The 16,193-nt window shown below is 43.5% G+C and overlaps 2 protein-coding genes across 3 annotated transcripts in view; both read left to right on the top strand.

Annotated features, from left to right (window-relative positions):
- The first annotated feature begins 370 nt into the window (after positions 1–370).
- FN3K (fructosamine 3 kinase) lies at positions 371–6,546 on the top strand. Its single transcript, XM_021535833.3, has 6 exons — positions 371–623; positions 1,574–1,725; positions 2,985–3,076; positions 3,888–3,970; positions 5,194–5,316; positions 6,052–6,546. The coding sequence occupies exons 1-6, from the start codon at positions 477–479 to the stop codon at positions 6,388–6,390; spliced, it is 936 nt and encodes a 311-aa protein (XP_021391508.1). The 5' UTR covers positions 371–476; the 3' UTR covers positions 6,391–6,546.
- A 3,209-nt stretch (positions 6,547–9,755) lies between these two features.
- TBCD (tubulin folding cofactor D) overlaps positions 9,756–16,193 on the top strand; it is a 112,039-nt gene continuing 105,601 nt past the window's right edge. For both annotated transcript variants that reach the window (XM_021535835.3, XM_021535834.2), the window contains exons 1-6: positions 9,756–10,025; positions 12,735–12,785; positions 12,996–13,093; positions 14,152–14,253; positions 15,187–15,333; positions 16,079–16,134. In XM_021535835.3, the coding sequence (XP_021391510.2) occupies positions 9,848–10,025; positions 12,735–12,785; positions 12,996–13,093; positions 14,152–14,253; positions 15,187–15,333; positions 16,079–16,134 (632 nt within the window). In that variant the 5' untranslated portion in view covers positions 9,756–9,847. The remainder of the gene's footprint in view (positions 10,026–12,734; positions 12,786–12,995; positions 13,094–14,151; positions 14,254–15,186; positions 15,334–16,078; positions 16,135–16,193) is intronic.

Raw genomic sequence — 16,193 nt, 5'->3', positions numbered from 1 at the left:
ACGGATTTAATCACATCCCTTTGGGCTGAAGCTTTGGATTTCACACCAAATGCCCCCTGTACAGCGCTTGTGGTCATTCCTGGGGCTGCCTTCAGCTTCCCTCTAGTGGATCGGCCGAAAACCGCTCCGCAGGCGATCCCGGAGCTTTAGACTCCAAACTACAAATACCAGCAGCTCCAGCACCGCTGAGAGGCCCCAGGGCCCACCTCTGCTAGAATGAATCTCTCCAGTTTATTGTAGCAAATATTTATAAATAATTTTATTTGTCATGTATATCTGTAAAAGCCCACGGCAAGCAAAGAATTTTGAAACATTCTCTCTGGCTGAGCTATTTTTTTTAGCTGTGCTCTTTACATTTTTTTCTGTAGTGGGTGGCCCTTCCTACCTCATCGCAGAGTGACAGTGGCAGAAGGACCCAGACCTTTAATCCTGTTTCGCAGCAGGTTTAGCAGAGGAGCGGCTGCAGCAGCCTGGAAATGACCATGGAGAAGATTCTGAAGGCAGAGCTGAACACCAACCTTCTGAAGGCACTGGGGAGCTCTGGGGGAGGATGCATCAGCCAAGGCCAAACATATGAGACAGACAGAGGACGGGTATTTGTGAAAATCAACCACAAACCTCAGGTCAATGCCATCAGATCTTATGATTGCATAGAGATAGCTTTTTATTTTAAAAGCAGCTGCTTGTTAATACATAATTATTTCAGTTCTGAGTTTTCTTTTTAAAGCTGTGTCTATTTTATATGCAGAACTAATGTAGCAGGTTTGGTTAGTGTGAAATGGGGTGTAATGCGATGTGATAACCCTCAACAGCAGGAATGAACTGTAATTCCTGTAAAAAGAAAGCCAAGCACAAAGCTGTTACTGTGGTACTTAGAGTTTGGAAAAGCCCAGAGCTGACTTTGCATTCACTGCATTCCTTTTCATGCTGCTGTTGGGAGGATTGATAATGGGAGGGCACAATCAGGGGGCAGTGCTAAAACTCACATATTATCATCAAAGCTACAGAAATTTCAAACATCTTCGTTGCTTTTGGCATTTCTAAAAGTAAAACTCTTGCAGCTTCTCAAGCCAAGCTCTTGACTTTTCTATTATTAAATGAATACTCAATTGCTTTTTCAAACACCACAGAATTTTGCTTTATCAATATCAAAATCATCCTAAACTGCTGTGAAACAGTAGCTTTGCTTCAAAAATGAACAGCACATGCTGAGTATTTGTGCTGTCATCTCCATCCAGTGGCCTATGGAGAAAGGAGAACCAGTTTAAGGGATCAGTGTTACCTCATTTAGCAGTGGCCACATTATCCTCAGAGGTGCTGTTGCATCCAGGTAGTTTGGGGTCTTCATAAGCAGCTGGAAATAAGGGTGAAATGTGACATATCCTACAACCCTGGAATAAATTTAGGAAAACAAAAAAGCAGCTAGTGTTAAGGCCCTTAAGGCTTCCTGTGTGGACAGAAGCCTTGCTGCAGCTCTCTCCTTTTATCAAGAGGAATTAACTCCTTGTCACTTTGTCAGAAGTACTTGTAGCCATCCATAGTTTAGCCCAGGGATATTCTTATTCCTTGACAGGCTAGAAAAATGTTTGAAGGGGAAATGGCAAGTTTGGAAGCGATTCAGAAAACCAATATTGTGAGAGTGCCTCAGCCCATCAAAGTGATGGACCTGCCTGGAGGAGGAGCCATGTTTGCCATGGAGTACCTAAAGATGAAGCACCTCAACAAGTATGTCCATGCATCTCTTTTTACTATATTTTGGGACACATTTTTTTCAGTGTCTTACAGTCAGCCAGGAAACTTCATGAGCAGAGTTACTTTATTCTCTCAGAGACAGAGCTTCTCTCTGTTGAGACCTGTGTTTCTCTGTGCACATATTAAAATATATATATGTGTGTGTATGTGTCTATATATGTGTGTACACACTCCTTGTCCATATTTTGCTTTTCCTTCATTAGAAATGGCTGTCACTGCTCATTCGTGTGCTGAGATGCTGCTGCACTGAATTTAATCACAGCTGAGTTTGGCTCATCATTCTCTCATGAGATTTTTCACTGGAGTTTCTTTTCCCAGCCCAACAGGTTTCTTTAGCCTTACAGGCTGCTTATGTCTTCGAAACTTCTGCTTCTCTCTGTAGAATCTTCCAGTATCATTTAAGCCATGATTAAGTTAAGATTATATGAATCTGCATTTCATCTGTCAGCCAACCTGAACATGGAATTCAGGAGTCATGTGGTGCTGAAAACAGATTTTCAGGAACACTGCTGTGTTCCAGGCCTCCATATGGGAACAGTGTCGTTCCTGTGGTTCTAGCAGCTGATTGTGCAACCCATCTATTTTATTTGTGACAATAATGGCAATTCCACTGCCTCCACAAACAGGTTATTCTAATCCATCCCACCGTTCCTAGGAAGGATTTTCCAATGTCTAACCATAGTCCTTCTGGTTGCATTTTTAAATTAATCATTTTCCCCCCATTCTGGGCATGGAGAAGAAGTTAGTTTCCATCTTTGAAACTCCTGATAAGATACCTATGGAATATTTAACTGGTTTTAATTATCTGCCTTCAGCACTAGGCAGCCTTGACTCAATCCCTGCCTACGGCTTCTTTTCAGACTTACCCTTCCAACTGCTGCTCAGCTGATTTGTAAGGGTAAAGCCCAACAGGAGAGATACCCTGTTCTGTTCTCAGCTGACAGTGGGGCTGATAAGGAGGAGCACACCATCCTCCTGCCCTTTCTGCTCCTGTTTGTACAACCTTGTGTTCTCTTTACCTTCCTTGCAAGAGCATTTAGTGTGTTTGTTGTGTTATCTGTGTCTTCAGAGTTGTTATTAAGTAATTTTCTCCCTCTTAGGTGCTTGTGAAATCGATTAAGGTTCTACGTTTGCCAAAAATAGCCTTGGTCATATTTAGTTGAAGGTTTTTTTCCCCCATATAATATTTGTTGACTTGTTTCAGTTTCATTTTGGTTTATTTGATCCTACAGATACGCTTCAAAGCTGGGAGAGCAGATAGCAGAACTTCATCTTTATAACCAGAAACTTGGAGAGAAGCTGAGGACTGAAGGAAGCACAATTGGTAAAGCATGGATGTAATGTAATAAACCAAAAAAGAAGCAATTCCTTTGGCTGTGGTGCAGCATTGCTTTCAACTTTCCTAAGTCAAACTGGCAATCTGGACTCTTCTTCAGTGTCAGTGAAACCTTTCAGCCTCATGCACTCTATTAAAATGTTCTTGCGCTTACAGAAATCCCATTTTTTGCTTGCTGTTGGTTTAGATAATTTACTGATTACACAATACTGTCCCTTAGTAAATGCAGAATTAAGCTCCCCTTTAAAGATGTTGGGGATGATATTTTTGAACTCAAGTAGCAAAATATTCAAAAATTGCTGCTCCTCAAAGTGAATTAAAGCATAAATGAAAAACAAATCAGCTGTATGAAGAATTTTTTTTTTTGAGTTGTTACTATTGAAATCTCAAATGCCAGCCTGTATCTGTATTGTTCCCATGACTTCAGAGTGGACTGGGTCTGACTCTTGTGGTGGACAAATTATCATCCATTATTTTTGAGTGAAGGCCAATTTGCTGGCAGGTCCCAAATAATGCATGACTCAAACCTAAGCCACATTTGATTGTGACTCTGTATTTGGGATCCTTTCCTGAATGTCCAACTCTTTCATCCAAAGCAAACTCCCTGAGGCTGACTATGCCTCCATTTCCATTCAGCATCTTCAAGTCCGAAAGATTTCTTTCCAGCTTTAGAAAGGGTTGTGAGCATGAAATAAGTGTAACTTATTGCTTAAAGTTATTTTTTCTGCCTTAAGTTATGTGTTTGCAAATTTCACCATGTAAAGATCTCAAATCCCATAATATTTATTTTGTTGTGTAGGAAAAGGAGCTGGTCACTCCGAGGCCCAGTTTGTGGATCAGTTTGGATTCCACACAGCCACTTGCTGTGGTTATATCCCACAGGTATGGTCTGTTCCACAGCTGTGAAAGCCAACAGGCACTTGTAGAGGTCTGTAAACTCCTCATACCTGAGCTTGCTCCATTTGTCTGCAGTTTTCTGACCACAGCTTTGCTTTCTCTGTTCCATCCCTGTTCCCTGGTACTGTGCATGTGGCCTGCAGGCATGGTGGATTGAGAATTTGGAGTGATGTGGTGGTTCTTTAGCATGGTGATATTTTAAAAAATCAGTGTCCCTTCACAAACCATATCTTGGTTTTATTAACCCCTGCTACATAGATCTCGGCACTGCTTTTGGAGAGCCTCATCATGTAACAGCTCATGAGACATTGCAAAGGGCTCCTGGAGAGGAGAGGGCTCTTGGAGACAATTCCACCATTTTCTGGCTCTGCACATGTCAGGATTTCATTCTGCAACAACTGGATGAACCTCCAGCATCTCAAACTCTTTGCTGTACAGCTTTTCACCAAATTAGAAATGTGTTACCTGTGACATTCACATTCTCTAGGCAGAGAGACATAATTCTGCCTTTCAGGATTTCTTAGAGAAATGCAGAGCGAAGAAGAAGAAACAATCTTTGTTTCTTTGTTTTCCTCATGTAGAATGTAATATAGAAATTGTTTACTTGAAGAAATTGCTTAATTAGATTGTAGTGAAAGTTTTTTAAGTTTAATGACTAATTAGATCTAGCTGTGTGTCAGACTCTCAGCAGAGTCACGAGTTTGAGTTAGGTAAGTAAGAAGTAAGTATGCAAACTAGTATAATATCTCTTTAGTATATTAATGTAATATAGTATAGTTTTAATAAAGTTATTCTTCAGCCTTATGATCTAGAGCCAATAATAATTTCTTCCCTGAGTCAGGATTTGCTGCATTTTTACTATTATTACCCAGTAAAAATAAATAAAATAAATGAATACTTCTGTATTTCTAGAAAGATTTGAAACAGGACATTGAACAACTGAAATGATCTCACCAGAAATTCTCCCTCTAAAATAAATTTAAAAAGTGAGAATGAATGAAAACAGCCAGAACCTCAACTTATATTAAAGAGAACCCCACCAAAGCAGCACTCCCAAAACAAAACATCTGATGTCACTATGCATTGGTCACACTGACATTGTCCAGGCCATTGTGTCAGCACTGAGTGTTTTAACTGGATCTCTCTTATTAACACTGAATGAATGTGTGTTAAAATTGTGTGTGGCAAACTTGTGCTGTATTTTCCAGGTGAATGAGTGGCAGAGTGACTGGCCATCCTTCTTCATCCGTCACCGACTCCAGGCTCAGCTGGATTTGATTGAAAAAGAGTATGGAGACAGAGAAGCCAGAGAACTCTGGTCACAGCTAAAAGTATGCACCATTTTAAATCTACTTTCTAGAATTTCAGAAAATGTGTATCAGTGGGATTGCAAAGGTGTTTTATAAGGGATTTACCTAGCTTGGAATGAAGAGCAGGGTCTGGATGAGCTTCACAGTGGATCCAGCAACACTGTCAGCTGAACAGAATCTTTGTTGTTATAGATAGTGGAAAAAGCTCCCTGTAATTCAGCATCAACATTTATTTCTGAGCTAGTAATAATATTATGGTTAATCCTAAGAGCTTGGTGTTATGAAGTGTATGAAATTCTGCTGCCTGGACAGATTTGTATTTTACCTGGCCCAGGCTGAGGCTGATTCAGGCCATGTTCCATGCAGCACTCTGGGAACACCAGGGATGTTCCCCCTCTCCTCTGTTCATTGGTCCAGATGGTTACTGCAATCCTTTTTGCCATTGAAACTTTTAAGTTTAAATGAAATTATTTTTTATTTCTCATGACAGCAAACGATATCCATGTCTAGAAACAATATATCAGTACCAGGTGTTGGTACTAGACTGTGAATTAAATGCTTTACTGAGCTTGGTCAAGAACAATCCAGAACATTTATCACTGGATTGTTCTTGTTGCCATCAGTGTCCAAACCATTCCATGAGGGCTGAATACAAGCAGCATTTGGCCAGCTTAGGCTCTAACATGCTATAGTACTTTTATTTATTATTTTCTTCAAAACTCTTTAATTGTTACATGTCTGTTTATGCTTTTTCAGCCAAAGATTCCTGAAATGTTCTGTGATGTAGAAATTGTTCCTGCTCTCCTGCACGGGGACCTGTGGGCAGGGAATGTGGCTGAGGACGACTCCGGGCCGATCATATTTGACCCTGCCTGCTTCTATGGCCATTCAGAATTTGAGTTGGCCATTGCTGGAATGTTTGGGGGGTTCAGCAGCTCTTTTTTCTCTGCCTATCACAGTAAAATACCCAAAGCTCCAGGATTCGAGAAGAGGAACAAGTTGTATCAGCTCTTTAATTACATGAACCACTGGAACCACTTTGGGACTGGGTACAGGGGCTCTACCCTAAACATGATGAAGAAACTTCTGAAGTAACCAGGTACATTTGAGAAATTCTGACACAGTCCCTTAGGAATGAGCAGTCCCTCCTCATCCCAAGTACCACAAACTCAGAATTGATGGTAGAACACCTGATATGGGGAAGGTTTAATGCAGTTTGAGCCTCACTAATTAAAGCAATTGTGTAATCTTTAACTTGTGCACTAGTTTCCCTGCACAGATTCCTCCTTGCTGAAGGAAAGGGCTGCAGTGTTTGTCAAGGCTCCACTGGCCTGGAAAGCAGCAGGACACTCAGCCTGCCCTTGCTCTCTCACCTCATAGCTGCTGTGCTCCCACAGTTGTTCCAGAGCAGCATCTTCCCAGCCCTGCTGCTGCTCCAGCAGCAGTTTGTTGTGGACAGCTGCAGCTGTGGGACAGTGGTGCTGGAAGCAAGTTCTTGTGTCTGCCCTTGTTTGTTCTGGTTTATCTTTCTGTCTGTTCCCCATTAATATTTCCATGGTCTTCTGTTTCCCTCTCCTTTCCTTTTGCCTGTCAAATGTCCTAATCCAAAATTTCAGTCAGATTCTGTGAATCTGAAAACATTCTCTTTTTAATTTAATGAGCAATCAAGGCCCTTTGGCTGCATTTGGCAAACACATGTAATTAATAATATTTATTTAACACATGTAATTTCTAATATTTATTTTAATTTAATGTAATTTACTCACATTCATTTTTCCTTGCTAGAAGAACTTAAATTCCAGTGGCATTTTCTGGAAGGATGTCTAGCTCCTTGGTAATTAACTGTACAGTCAGAAGTAGGTAATTATCATTCACAGTTGATAATAGCATTTCATTGTTTTGGTGTGATATATCAGTGTGTTGTACTACAATAGTAACATATGTAAATAATTTTGTAAAGAGACAGTCAAATGTGGGAGGAAGGCTCTATGGTTGGGTGAGAAGAAGCACCTGTGGCTGCTGGGTTGGTTGGTGCTTGACATATTTTCAATTTTAGAAAATGAGTGCAGTGGGCAAAGCTGGTCTGTTGTGCCACCACTGGGTTATGGAAGGAAGAGTGTCAAATCTGATGGATTTGTAAGGGGTTTCATTGTTCCTTACTGCTTTATTTTTACAGAAAACACAGGCAGTGGGAATTTGGGGAGAAAAGTGTTCAGCAAAGACACTGGTGCACAATCTAAGCCAGGGTACATTAGTGACTCTGGGCGGGTTGAATGGAAGTGGCAAGGAGAGTAAAAGTAAGTCCAGTCCCACAGATATGAAATAGAAGTTTTGGGTAAGAATCACCTGAGTATTCAGACTTCAGATGGTTGGCATGACTAATACTAAAATATTATATGTAAAATTGCTCAGATATATTTAGACTTTTCTCAACTTTAAATGGTTGTGCTATAAAAGATTTAACTAAGTTTAAAATTTGATGTTGTAATTGATTTAAAACAATGCACTTAGCTCTCTGTAAATATGATACAAATAGTGAAAAAATTTTGCTTCCTTTGAATCAGGGGAATCTTTCACAGTTGGTTATAAAACTTAACAGAACTAAGAATGGAAAAGTGGAACAGTAGGGTTGGAACACAGTTGGGATTGTAGCTGATGGCTGGAAGATCTAGGTGTGAGCAAAGTGCATGTGCACTGGTGTTTATGATGTGAACAAACCCACCTGTATCACACTGGGAAGTACTTGTGAACTCAAACTTCTTCTCAAATAAAACACTTGCCTTGCAGAAACCCAGCGTTCGGTGTACGTGTGTTTTGCGGCTGTGGTTTGATGGAATGAATTTGAGCCTGAAGATAAAATATTTGGGTGTGGATGGAGCTGCTGGATAGCAGGAAAGAGCATCTCACCTGTTGTGACATCCTGGCTGGGCTGAAGTGCCTCCTTGAATTTCCTGAGGATCATGGGAGCTGTAGTTGCAGCTTTTAGGGTTGGAATGTTGTTTCCAGAGCTGTGTGAGGTTTGCTGATGTGTTGTGGTATTAACCATGCAAGGCAGTGTTTTGGTGTGGGTTGGGAAAGGAATGGAGATCATGGATAACGGCATTATCCACCTGTCTCCCCCACACCTTGTGTGATTGTCCCTGTCCTTGTCCTTTACCCTGGGGTCCCCATCCCTGTTCCCTGAGGGTCCTTATCTCCATCCTCACCCAATGCTTGGGTGCCCATGCTGTTTCCCCATCCTTGTCCCATCCCCAGGAACCCATAGCTGGTGTTCCCAGGATGGATGTCCCCATCTCCAGCCTAGATGTTCCCATCCCTGATGGGTGTCCCTGGGGTTGTGTCCCCATCAGCCGTGGATGTCCCTGTCCCTGGTGAGTGTCCCCATCCCCAGTAGGTCTTCTCGTTTCCACTGGGTGTTCCTTGGCTGGATGTCCCCATCCTCAGTGGGTGTTCCTGCCCCCAGGGTGGGTTTCACCATCCCTGGTGGGTGTCCCCAAGCTGGATGTCCCCAGCCCCAGTAGGTATTCCTGTCTTTGGTGGGTGTCCCCAGGGTGAGTGTCACCATCCCTGGGGGCTATTCCCAAACTGGATGTCCCCATCCCTGGTGTGTGTCCCCAGAGCGGGTGTCCCCATCCCCGGTGCGTGTCCCCAGGGTGTGTGTCCCCATCCCCAGTGCGTGTCCCCAGGGTGTGTGTCCCCATCCCCGGTGTGTGTCCCCAGGGTGGGTGTCCCATCCCTGGTGGGTGTCCCCATCCCCGGTGCGTGTCCCCAGGGTGGGTGTCCCCATCCCCGGTGCGTGTCCCCAGGGTGGGTGTCCCATCCCTGGTGGGTGTCCGCATCCCCGGTGTGTGTCCCCAGGGTGTGTGTCCCCATCCCCAGTGCGTGTCCCCAGGTGGGTGTCCCATCCCTGGTGGGTGTCCCCATCCCCGGTGCGTGTCCCCAGGGTGGGTGTCCCATCCCTGGTGTGTGTCCCCAGCCCCTGTGCGTGTCCCCAGGGTGTGTGTCCCCATCCCCGGTGTGTGTCCCCAGGGTGGGTGTCCCATCCCTGGTGGGTGTCCCATCCCCGCTGCGTGTCCCCAGGGTGTGTGTCCCCATCCCCGGTGTGTGTCCCCAGGGTGTGTGTCCCCATCCCCGGTGCGTGTCCCCAGGGTGGGTGTCCCATCCCTGGTGGGTGTCCCATCCCCGGTGTGTGTCCCCAGGGTGTGTGTCCCCATCCCCGCTGCGTGTCCCCCGGGTGGGTGTCCTCCCTCCTCCCTGCACCCCGCGGAGGGCCGGGCCCGCGCTCGGAGGCGCCGCCGCCGCTCCTTTGGTCCCTGCCGGCTGCCCGTAGCTGGGCGGCGGCAGCGGCGGCGGGGCGGGCCCGGAGCGGCGGCGGCGCTCGTCCCGCGTGGGTGCCCGTGCCCGGTCACCGCCGGCCCCCGGTTATCGCGTGTCCCGGGGGTCTCACGGCGCCGGGCCGCAGGGGCGAGTGCGGCGGGACCGGCCGTGCCCTGCCCCGAGGGCGGCGGAGCTGACCCTGCCTTCTGTGCCCGGCAGCGCCCGGCCCGCCGGCATGGACGGGGAGCGGCGGGAGCCCGAGGAGGGCGAGGAGCGGGAGCCGGCGGCCATCAGCGACAGGAACGTCCTGGACAGCTTCTCCGAGAGCCGGGAGGTCGCCGAGCTCATCGCGAACCTGCGGGAAGTGTTCGCGGAGCTGGTGAGCCGGGAGATGGCCGTGGAACGCTTCATAGGTGAGCACGGCAGCCGGAGGGAGTGATCCTGCATGACGCCAACATTTCATTATGCGTTGTTGGTTTTATTATTGATGATTACCAAAAAGGGACCAAGCCGCTAGTTTTTGGGTCAGCGATAATGCTGGGACTTTATCAACAGGCAGTTTAGATGTGGTTTCTTGCTCCTGTTTTCCATATAGATAACCTTTTATTACCTGGTATTTAACTGCTGTAAATGAAAACTGAGCTTTAGATTCCAGAAATTGTAATTCTGACTCATGCTGGGCCTTCACTTTCCTGTTCAAATTCAGGCCATAATTTAGTTAAGAGTTTGTATGTCTGTCAAATGAAACAACTCTGTTACATCATAACACACCCATTTGGTGCCTTAAAGTGTCAGTTTCCTATTTACCTTTTCATTTCACGGGAAATGGGAGGAGTGGCTGAATCCATACAGATTGTGTATGTTTTTCCAAGTGGAAGTAACTTGGTGTGACTTTCGTGCCACCTAAGGAAAGCTGTTCTGCCCCTGAGCCTCAGATGAATGTGGAAGGGCCATAGTGAGGTGCATGTAGCAGTGTCCTGGGTGACCAGCCTGTTTCAAGGCACATCTGTGTGTTGGGTCAATATTCTGATGAGGGGATTTGCAGAACTTCATTCAGTGCTTCATGTATTTGCAAACTGAATTTAGCAGACTGGCATTTTGCAAGTATTTTTGTGAAGGATGGCAAAATTGCAAAACACACAGCCGAAATATTGACCCAGCAGCATTGTTTTTGACAAGAAGTAATGAGATGGACAAACAATGAAGCAGAACCCTCCAGATTTGGAGATCTGACCCTGCAGAAGTGTCTCAGTAGCATTATTGTGCTTGGCTGAACTGTTCCATCCAAAGGATGGGCATGTAACTGCTGAGACAGAAATCCCAGGAACTCTCATAGCTGAGTTTGTTCAGCATCACAGAGGTAATGTCAGATTGAGTGGGACAGGAAAAATCATTGCTGGAAAAATCACCCCGCTGTGCCTCTCTGTCACATCATATGGAGTGTTTAGTTGCATTTAAATTCTATTTATGAGGCTTTCTGCCTGTGTATCATTGCCCTGTAAAAACAGGCTCAATATACTTAAAGAAGGTGTTATGTGTGGGGTTGAGTATTGGGTTGTAATATTTAGTGTACTCGGGTGTCATTGATCCTTCTTGGACAAAATGTCCCAAATCTGCCAAGAGGTTCAGTGTGTGGGGTAGAACACTGACTTAGGGAATACCTTTTATCTGGGAGCAGGGAATGCAGTGATCATTGTTCCAGGGGATTTTAATGAAAGTTTTCAAAGCTTTCAGAAAAACTCATGGTGCTCATTTTGTGATGAACCATTAGAAGCAGAAGTTTGAGAAACAGTTTGATCTGCAACTACAATTTTGTAGGAAAATATAGGAAGATCTCTTTAGAAATAATAGTTTTAGAGCATCTGGTTTAGGTTCATTCTCCTCAGCTTTTATATTTGGGGTTTTATTTTATATTTGCCAGGCTGTGACCTGGGAAAATAATTTGCTCCTCAATTCCACTTCTGCTGGAAAGCTTGGTGTTGGAATTTGTGGTCACTAGTTCTGCTGTTTGTATGCAGCTTAAGGCATCATTCATTCAGGTGGCAAGTCAGGGGTGATTAGGAGCTCAGGTTTCCCTCTGGGTGGTGTCCTGGTGTCCCAGTGGAATTGCACAAGGATGCTGCGGGATGGGCTGGTGCCTGAAAGTGGTTGTGCAGTGTCATCCACTGGTCAACTGCAGCACTGTTGGCTTTGAGTCTTGTCTTCAATGTAGGGGTTGATGTGTCAAGCAGAGGAAAGGGACAGAGAGCAAAGGTGTTTGTGAGAGAAACAAATACAGAAAAGGGGAGGTTAAAGGGGTTTTGGTTTTCTAATTCAAAAGCTGTTTTCTGACCAAATGAGCTGGGCAATCTCCAGTGCCACACTGGATCAGTTAATGATCTTCTTGGGAATCCAGCTTTCACTTCTGTAGATGCATTTTGTTGATTCTGGGCTTAAACTGAAAAGCTTTTGTGTCTGAAAGCTCTGGAAAGTTGTTCTTATTCTTTTTTTCAATACTCAGTTTCAATTTCTCCCTTCTTGAGTCACTATCCAAAAGGAAGAGAGACTGTGCTTCTGGCAGCAGAATAGAGTAAGGGATGTGACAGTTTTGAGGAGCAGATGGTAAGAGCTGCAGTTTGTTGAGGTTAAAATTTGTTAAGGATTCTTTGTTCTTTGCTGAACAATTCCCTATGTTCTTTTTCAAAATAAGAAACTAACTCTGAGGATTGTGAGGAGCACCCTCATTGCAAAGTGTTGCTTGTGGGAGTTTTGTCCCAGGAAATTGGAGAGACTGCTGGCAGTGGGCTGATGGCTCAGTGTGGGTGAATGAGTGCAGTGTGAGGGGTACAGACTGTGCTTGGACTGTTACTTGGACTTGGAAACTGCTCTGTGTTGGAAGGGACCTTAAGGATCATCTCATGCCACCCTCCCTGCCATGAGCAGGGACTCCTTCCACTATCCCAGGTTGCTCCAAGCTCCATCCACTTCATGGTTTTCTAACTTTGTGACCTTGCTTACAGGTGGTGACAGCTCAGGGATGCAGAAATCTTAAGCTAAAACTGTTCAAGATCAGAGGGTATCTCACAGTTGAGGCTCTGGAAGAACCTTGGAGTAGTTTATCACAGATATCTTTTCATTTTCAGGTATAATGGACAAATACCAGGAGCAGCCTCACCTTTTGGATCACCACTTAGGTAGGAATGTCAGCCTTAAAAATTTTTGTGTCTATACTTAAAAATCTGTTACTCTGGAAGATCAGGGTTTTGCATTGCAAGACTGCTGTGTCTTGCATTTACTTGCAGGTACTTCCATTTTATAATTGTTGTCTCCCTCTGTTCTGTCAGAAGTACAAGAAACTCTGTGGCCTGCATGTAGTCTCACTGTTTTTTCTCTCCTTTCACTAGAGGGGATGATGAATTCCTTGTTGGAAATAGTATGGGACAGTGGATCTCCTCCCTCACTAGTTCACCTGGCTTTTAAATTTCTCTACATCATTACAAAGGTAAAAAAATCCTAATGTTATTTAACTGAAATTTGTAAGTTACAAATATTTTCTTTGTTATTTTCAAAAATATTAAAATAAATAATTTTAAAGTATACTGTGAAAGATTACTTCTCTTGTTTCCCATTTTCATGATAGCTCATGTTATTTAATGATCCAGATTAGTAAAAATCCAGGTCTGAATGCAAAAGAAATTTCAGACATGGAGATGCTGAATGATAAAACATGAGTTGTAACATTGAAAAGTAAAGTGTGATGAACAGTTAGATGGATGTGGAATTTACATTTGAGCACAGGAAAATATTTTTGGCTGTAAGAGCTGAGCCCTGGGATAGGTGGCTCAGAGGGGAGGTGGGGTCTCCATCCTTGGGATACTGGACACCCATGGATGTGGTCCTGGGTAGCCTGGGGTGCTGGGGTGATCCTGCTTTACCAGGAGGGTAAAGAGACAATCTCCAGATGTCCCTTGATTTTAAAGTTCATTATCATGTAATGAATTCTTAATAACTTTGTAAAAACACAAATACCACAAGGTGTTGTAAATGCAGGCAAACCCGATGGGAAGAAATGCTGATGTCTGACTCAATTCAGAAGGCTGAATGATTTCTTTATTATAACTATGCTAAAATACATTAATATACTATAGAAAGGAAGATACTAAAGCGACATATTACTTTCTCTAACACAACTCATGACCCTCTCTCGAGAGTCCAGCCCCAGGTGGGTTGGGTTGGCCATCAGGCTCAAACAATCCTCACCAGAATCCAATCAAGCAATCACCCCAAATAAACAATTCTCCAAACACATTCCACATGGGAAAACAAGGAGCAGAAATAGAAATTGTTTTCTCTTTCATTTCTCTCTGTGCACCCTTATGAAAAATCCTGAGAGAGGGAGAAATGTGCTGCCACAACAAGGTATTTTAAGACTTTGGTTGCATCCTTACTCTCCTTATGACGTGAGGATCCTAATCAAGAAATTCCTCCAAGGGTCTTTCCTTTCCCCTCAGTACCTGCTGGTGCTGGATGGGTTCTGAATTCTGAAACTTTCTGCTTTAGGTGAGAGGATACAAACGTTTCCTGCCACGTTTCCCTCATGAAGTCCGGGACCTGCAGCCTGTTTTGGATATGCTTGCAAAGCAGAACCCAAGAGACCCTGAGGTGAGCACTTGTTCAAGTTTTTTGTCTCCAGTGGGAAAAGCTGAAGGAAAAAAATCTGTGAAAAAGTATATAAAGCAGTGACAGACCCCTGGATTTGGTGTGAAAACAATCATCTTGTCACAGGAGAAATACCCTCCCCAAGGAGAGGTCTTGGTTTTCTTTCATGGGATTTGTTCCAAGGATTTAGGAGCAGTGGCAGTAGAGGTGCAAGTAGAATCTTTAAGCACTCATGTAAGAAACACATTGATTGCAACAAGAGTAAGAAGAAGGGCAGTGAAAGGCATTGAACCTCTAAAAGGAGTAATTGAAAAATACTCCAGTCTGACTCCAGGATACTGTAGATTATATTGTTCTATTTTTAAATAATCTAAAAGAAGAACTCCAGAGAGCTTCTTAAGATAGATGAATTTTAAGAGAGATCATTATCAATTATAAGTAACAAAAATAACTGATTTGAAGACGATAATTGTATTGCTGCTCTAAATTAAATATTTTTAAAAATAAACATCAATTCTGACACTTTGCTGCTTTAAATCTTGAAAAACTTCCTTCTTTCTTCAGAAGTTGTTGCAGTAAACTCATGAAAGCAACACATAAGAAATTAAGGAGAAAAATAGAATTCTGTTCTATTTGTGAGTGGAGGCACAGATAGGCCGAGGGAAGGGAAAAACAGGAAAATGGGAAGATGCAGTTTTCCTTTGGAAAGGAAACAAGGTTGCCCAGATTTCTGATGGGGGAAGGGTCCATTAATTTTGTTACAGTTTTGTTGTTTGGGGTGCTTGTAGTTGTGTCTCCTTTGGAGTTTCAGAGCACTCACATTGGGAATTTTGTCTTACTCATCTTTGAAAGTTCCTTGGAGCCAGGGGGTAGTTTGTGCTCTTTATATTGTAGAAAATAAAGTGAAAAAACCTTTGTTTTACCATTTCTTTCCAGACTTGGGAAACTCGCTACATGCTCTTGTTGTGGCTGTCCATGATCTGCCTGATCCCTTTTGATCTGGCCCGTTTTGATGGAAACCTCACTTCCCTGGAAGGGCAGGCACGGCAGCCAACCATGGATCGCATCCTGGACATAGCCAAGGTGAGGGAAACACATCCTGTGATGCTTTCAGACCTGGGACATTTGGCTCAATCATTCAGGATGTGATAAATATTAATATATTCTGTATAGTCCTCAGTGATGTTCTTTTCTGTATATTATTTAAGCCTGTATTTTTGTGTCTAATCTGTAAAGAGTTTTTTCGTACTTCTGGATCTTCATACTGTTGTTTGCTGCTTTAAAGTCAGGTGAGACTGGAATTTGTTTCCCCTGATTTAATAAACTGTTTTTATCTGAGGTGAGCCCCTGCCTTTGAATATATTAGAGGCTTTCAGCACATGAAAGTGCCAGAAAGCTTCTCTGAATACCAAATCTGAGGATTTCTAGAGAAAATAAGTGTTTGATCAGAGTGAGCAACTTTGGAAGCTGTGACTATGTGAAGATTTTTAAAGAAATAGATGAAGTTCCAGTGGGTGTCAGCTTTGACACTTGCAGCACTAAGGACAGTGTGTCTGTGAATTAAGTCTTCAGCAAATGAACCTTCAGTAATAAACCTGCTTTGAAAGCCACACAAAGAGAGACTGCCTCAGATTTTTTTTTTAAATGGGAAAATGAACTTTTTACTATCTTTAAGCTCAGTTTGTAACCATAATAATGACATCATGTGTGTAATCATCATAATATTTGTCATGTTATTATTCAGTAGTGTCTTATGTACAGAGCTGTTACATAGTTTGTTTTCTCCATCCATGAATTCTTTTTGCACTCAGTTTTCTTTTCCCTTTAGTGTTACCTGGTTGTCAGTGACAAGGCTCGGGATGCAGCTGCTGTGCTGGTGTCCAAGTAAGTCTCTTTTGTGCATCTTGGCAAAAAGGCTCCCATTCCTCCTGCAGTTTTTTAAC

This window comes from Lonchura striata, chromosome 19 (genome assembly GCF_046129695.1).
Source record: "Lonchura striata isolate bLonStr1 chromosome 19, bLonStr1.mat, whole genome shotgun sequence".
In the NCBI taxonomy this organism is placed as follows: domain Eukaryota; kingdom Metazoa; phylum Chordata; class Aves; order Passeriformes; family Estrildidae; genus Lonchura; species Lonchura striata.
The sequence above is the reverse complement of the archived record's forward strand: the minus strand, read 5'-3'. Positions and strand labels throughout refer to the sequence as shown.